This window comes from Peromyscus maniculatus, chromosome 5 (genome assembly GCF_049852395.1).
Source record: "Peromyscus maniculatus bairdii isolate BWxNUB_F1_BW_parent chromosome 5, HU_Pman_BW_mat_3.1, whole genome shotgun sequence".
NCBI classification, from domain to species: Eukaryota; Metazoa; Chordata; class Mammalia; order Rodentia; family Cricetidae; genus Peromyscus; species Peromyscus maniculatus.
The window spans coordinates 59325716-59331715 of record NC_134856.1 but is presented as its reverse complement, the minus strand read 5'-3'; the positions used below and the strand labels follow the sequence as shown (position 1 = coordinate 59331715).

Sequence of the window (6000 nt, the reverse complement as noted above, 5' to 3'; positions counted from 1 at the left end):
TCCCACTCAGCTCATGTTATTGCACTGCTGTAGAGGTCCCCTTACCCTGTGAATCAACTAGCTGTGCGTTTGGTTGTTTCTCTGGCACGTGTTTGTGTGTTATGTCAGTTGCTTTTCTCGGTACTGCGACCAAGTATATGACAAAGCAGCTTAAGGCCCGTATATGAGGTATAACCCATCATGGCTGGGGAAGCAGAGGAGCTGGAGGGTGAGTGAGGCTGCTTGTTCACATCTTGATTGGTCAGGAGCCGGGAGAAAGTTGAAGCAGGTCAGTCTGTAAAACATGATAGCTAACCTCTGTAACCCATCTTCTGCTATGACCCACCTCCTAAAGGTCCACAGCCTCCCAAACAGCATCACCAGATGGATAAGCCTGTGCACATACAGACCACAACACGGTTTTCTTGTTGTTGTTGTTTTTTCTCCCAACCTGGAAGAATAAAGCAGACACTGTTGGGCTCAGACGGCCATACAGCCAAGCATGGCCCTTTAAATTCCTGAGTTCTTGGTGGGAAAAGCAGCCTCAGATCCACGGTCTTCCTCTTTCTCCTTCTCAGCCTTTGCTTACTGTGTAGCCTAAGCAGTCTTGAACTTTCAGTCCTCCGGCCTCAGCCTCCTGAGTAGCTGGGGTTAAAGGCTTATGCCATTACAGATGGCTTCAGATTTATAATACTGTAGAAACTTGTCTGGCAATAAATTATATTTGCTCCAAAAATACTTAATGAAACTTGTTTTGTTTGTTTGTTTTGGAAACCACTTATTTTTGTAACTGCTTTCTAAAAAAGAAAAAAAAAAGGATTTGCTCGTTTTTATTTTATGTGTCTGAGTGTTTGCCTGTATGTATGTAAGTGCACCACATGAGGTCGTAAGAGGGTGTCAGATCCCTAGAGTTACATACAGTTGTGAGCTGCCATATAGGTGCTGGGAACCAAACTCAGAACTTCTGCGAGAGCAGCCCATATTCTCAGCCAGGGAGCTGTCTCTACAGCCCACAACTGCCTTGAAAAGAGCATGAGGCCAACTCTCTGAAACCAAAGACCCTTCCTGTGTAGTTTCAAGGTAAGCACATAATGTTAATTAAAATACAAGGAGCGAGACCAGCCTGGTCTACAAAGTGAGTTCCAGGACAGCCTGGGCTACACAGAGAAACCTTTTCTCAAAAAAACAAAACAAAGCCGGGCAGTGGTGGTGCATGCCTTTAGTCCTAGCACTCGGAGGGTAGAGCCAGGCAGATCTCTGACTTTGAGGCCAGCATGGTCTACAGAGTGAGATATAGGATAGACACCAAAATTACACAGAGAAACCCTGTCTCAGAAAAAAACAAAAACAAAAAAACCAACAAACAGAAAACAAAATAAAAAAAAAAAAACAAAGGATGCTTCCTCTTTTATTTAAAAAAATTTTAATTTTTTAAAGTTCTTATACGTTTAAATCATGTATTTTTTGTTTTGTTTTGGCTTTTTGAGACAGGGTTTCTCTGTGTAGTTTTGGTGTCTTTCTTGGATCTTGCTGGCTCCACCCCACCCCACCCCCCAGTGCTGGGATTAAAGGCGTGTGCCACGGCCGCCCGGCTTAAATCATGTATTTTTAATAATATTTACCCACCATTACCTTCCTCCAATTCTTCTCAGTGACCCCAACCTGTGTCCCTGTCAACTTCATGTCTTCCTTACCTGAGTCTAGTTAATGCTGTCCAGATGTGAATGGGTGTGCCACTATCCACGGGGGCGTGGCCAACCCACTAGCAGCCTCTTCCCTAAAGGAGAGTGACTGTACCTCCCTCAGCAACTACTAATTGCTAATGGTCTCCCCACCCATCGTGGGGCCTCGGGGGCCCACCCCCCATTCACACTGGCATTTTGACTGGCTTGATCTTGTGTAGGTCTTGTGCAGGTAATCACAGCTGCTGAGTTGATTTGAACAACAGCCATGCCATGTCCAGAAGCAAGCATTTTGCAGCTCTCCTCATCTCTCTCTTAACCTTCTTTCTGTCTGCTCTTCTGCAATGTTCCCTGAGCCTTGCATATGGGAGGTTAATAGAGATGATTCATCCACAGCTGAGCACGCACAGTTCAAGAACACGTCTTTAAGCACCATTTGTGTTACTAAAAGGGGGTTAGTGGAGATAAACCAGGGGGTTGGGGCCAGTGTACTGAGCCTGTAAGTGAGACTTGTTACAGTCCCATTTAAATAGGTAATGATAAAATAACCAAAGCTCAGCATCCCAGGTCTGTGGCTTCTTAAAGACTCAGCCAACATGGGATGACTTTGCTTTCCTCATTTCTTCAGTGTGTTATACTGATGAAATGTTTGGTCTGGTTTTGCCTGCATGTAAGCGTACCACATGCATGCGACCATCATCTACGAGGCCAGAAGAGGATATCTGATTTCCTAGAACTGGAGTTAGAAACAGTTGTGAGCTGCCATGTGGGTGCTGGGAAAGTGAGCTCCTGTCCTCTGTAAGAGCAGCAAGTACTCTTAACCACTGAGCCGTCCCTCCAGCAAGATTTTTATTTTTATTTATTCATTTATTTATTTTGAGACATAATCTTACACTGTAGGTCAGGCTGGCCTGGAACTCAATGTACAACACGGGCTTGTTTCAAACTCATGGCACTCTTCCTGCCTCAACCTCCCCAATGCTAGGGTCTCTGGTGTGAACCACCATGCCTATTTTATGCCAAATACACACAGACACACACTTGGAGACAGGTTGTTATGTAGTTCAGACCGGCCTTGAACTGACTACGTAGCTGAGAATGGCCTTGAACATCTGATCCTCTTGCCTAGACCTCACTCAAGTGTTGGGATTACATGCCCGATTTATGTTGTATTGGGGATGGAACTCAGATCTTTATGCTTGCTAGACAGGCACTCTGCAAACTGAGCCACATCCCCACTACCCTGATAACATTCTTGACTGTGAAATCTTTTATTACAGAGCCTGATGCATTTGTGACATTCCATTTAGATCAAGGCCTTTGAAGTTATTTCTGCACTTGGGCTACACTTAGAGGCAACTATGCCACAGTGGGTATTTGGCTGTTTTTCAAAAGTGGACATAATGCTTACCTGAGACCTGTTACAGTCTTGTGGAAATCAGACAGTGTGGGTGGGCACACAAACATTCCACAGCCCTGTATAACTTTGTGTGGTCTGCAAAGAAACTTGACCATGGTAAGCCTGGCCCCCTTTGGGGATACATCTCCTCTGCTTCCCCGTGGAAATTTCCATCCTCTTCAGTTTGTTTGCAGATAGCAAACCTCCCGGAGTTCCTGTGATTTCTGAGATTCCAGGATTCGTTCGCTTGGCCATTTTTGGAAGTTTAAGCTTTTGGGTTGCCCCTCACTTAAGTTGACTGAATATAGGTTCCTTAAACTGACCAGCGTCTGCTGACTAGAGTTCTTTAATTCCTGTTTAGGCCCCTGAGTGATGTTTAAAGACATAGTCCTGAGATTTAATTAACGTGTGTGGTGAGTGTGTGTGTGTGTGTGTGTGTGTGTGTGTGTGTGTGTGTGTGTGTGTGTGCGCGCGCACTCGCCTCATCTCAGTAGTGGCAAGCATCACAGAAAGCAAAACCTCTGCGGGCGTGGAGAGGCTTTGTGTGTAGCTCTCCAGAAAAGGGAAAGACCTTTGGAGCTTGGGGCACTTCCCTCACGCTGCCGGCTTTAAGCAGGGGGCTTTCTTTCTTTTTGTGGGGATAGTGGTAGTGAGGATTTCACTATATAACCCAGGTTAGCCTTGGATTTGCCATGGTCTTCCTGCCAAGGCCTGCCCAGTGCCAGTATTACAAGCCAATGCCTCGATGCCAGGCTTGACAGAAGTTTTCTTGAAGTCTGCAAGGGACAGGAGTCTAGACTCCTTATCGATGGTGGTGGGTCAGTGTCCTCGCCTGGACCCCAACTTAGCGTGGCAGATCGCCCAGCAAACAAAGCGGTAAACTCGAAAATGCAATGCGCAAGAGCTCCAAGGAGCGAGGATGATTGAGAGCCAGGTTGGGCACGTGCAGGAAGAAGTTTCCTTTGTCATCAGTGCCACGTGGCGCCATGGCGGTCCTTGCCCGGAGTTAACCCCAGTAGCCGTCTCCAACCGCGGCGCGCGTACTGGCGACGCAGGAGCCGCCCCAGAGATGCCCCGGGGTCCTGGAAAGCGCCCCCACAGCGAGGAAATTAAAGGGCAGTGAGAAGAGGAGCTTGGGGGTGGGGCCCAGGATGGGGGCGGGACTCCAGGTGGGGATGGAACTCCGAGTGGGGGCGGGACTTCAGGTGCTGACAGGGCTCGGGGACGATTCGTGGTTCGGACCGGTACCAGGTGGGGCATAGGTGGCCCGGAGGAAGGACGTCCCGGCAAGGTCTGCGGGCGGTGCTCAGCCAGGGGCGGAGGGAGGCAGGCGCAGCGGGTGGGGTAGGGACGGAGCTCCGGGCGGAGACGGAGGCGGAGCTCCGGGGCGGGGCGCGGGCGGCCCGGGAGGCGGCGCTCGGGCCGGGACGCGCGGGCCGGGCATGGCGTCGATGGCGGCGGCGATCGCGGCCTCGCGCTCGGCCGTCATGAGCGGGAACCGGCCGCTGGACGACCGGGAGCGGAAGCGCTTCACCTACTTCTCGTCGCTGAGCCCCATGGCTAGGAAGATCATGCAGGACAAGGAGAAGATCCGGGAGAAGTATGGGCCCGAGTGGGCGCGGCTGCCGCCCGCGCAGCAGGACGAAATCATCGACCGCTGCCTGGTGGGGCCTCGCGCCCCGCGGGCCGCGGACACGGGGGACGTGGGGGACCCCGCGCGCTTCCCCGGCCTGCGCGGGCCCACGGGCCAGAAGCTGGTGCGCTTCGGCGACGAGGTGGGTGCGGCGGGACTGGCCACTTACGGCGGAGTGGGCGGTGAGGGGGAGTTCAGAAATCTCTGGGAGAAGGGAACATTTAAAGACAAAGTGGAAACAGTAGAGAGGAAATCACGCGAACCTGGGTTTTGATGAGGCTCTGCCCCTTAGCAGCCTGGCCCTCGATGAGTTTACGACTTAGAGCCTCAGTTTTCCGGGTATGAATCGGGAATAATGTCTACCGTTCCCGAACACCAGGCACCCAGGGGCCGGCAAATGTTATGTCTGAGGACCTCAGTGGGGGAGGTGGGACTGCCAGGCACCGCCGCCCCGGGATATGTCCCCGGGAGACCACAATGGAGGTTGTGTTTGGGTGTGACATGTGAGTCCCGGTTCCCACCCAAACACCGGAGAAGTTGAGATAACTCCAGTAAGCCTGAGTCCCGAAGCCTGAGCTCTAGACGCTGAGGGAAGAGAGAAACTACTGAAATTGCTCCGGCCTGACCCTGCTCTTAGGCACAATGGATCCGGAGTCTGCGCTGCCCAGAAACCTGGTGTTTTACTTGGAGATGGTTTCTCTGAAGCCCGTTGTGCCACGAGAGTATGTACTTGGACCTCAGGGACTCAACTTTGTTTTGAAGGACAAAATCAGTAGCAACCGGAGTTGTGAAAGACTTTTTGGGTGGAGGCAGTTTTCTAGGAGGCAGGGAGGAGGGGCTAGGAGCGATTTTCCCCCTCTCCTCCCGTGGGGAAGTTATGTCGAGAGTGGAAGGAATACCAGTTAAGAATAAGGTTTTTTCAGGCCAGGTATTCGTCGATGTTTGTTACTACAGGACGCTTGTGGTCACAAACCCACTTTACTGGCAGGGAATTGTGAAGGCAGAGCCGTCCACCAACGTTGCCTTCTGCTCTCCATCCCACTTGAAACTCTGAGGGCCTTGCCAGGAAAAACAAGGGTGTGGTAGGAGATGAAAATATAAGTCTTAAAATATATTCCTGGAGCTGAAACATTTCATTGTGAAAATATGCATCTCCATAAAGACATGTGGACAGAGTTTGCGCTTGGATCTGGGTGATGAGCAGGCAAGCAGTTCCTCTTTGGCAGTGTCTCCGGTAAATAAATCTAAGAGGAAGCAGCTCTGTCAGTACTTAACAAATGCCAGAGATTGGCTGTCACCGGCCCTGA

General features: G+C 50.6%; 1 protein-coding gene across 2 annotated transcripts in view; it reads left to right on the top strand.

Annotated features, from left to right (window-relative positions):
- The first annotated feature begins 4227 nt into the window (after window positions 1-4227).
- The window catches only part of C5H1orf198 (chromosome 5 C1orf198 homolog), a 28530-nt gene continuing 26757 nt past the window's right edge, over window positions 4228-6000 (top strand). Inside the window, exon 1 of one of the 2 annotated variants that reach the window (XM_076572320.1) lies at window positions 4228-4351. Coding sequence is in view for 1 of the 2 variants with exons in the window: in XM_006992813.4 (XP_006992875.3) it covers window positions 4503-4835 (333 nt within the window). In the remaining variant the exon portion in view is untranslated. Of the gene's footprint in view, window positions 4352-4463; window positions 4836-6000 lie in introns of those variants that run through there. The other variant, XM_006992813.4, reaches the window with a different exon arrangement.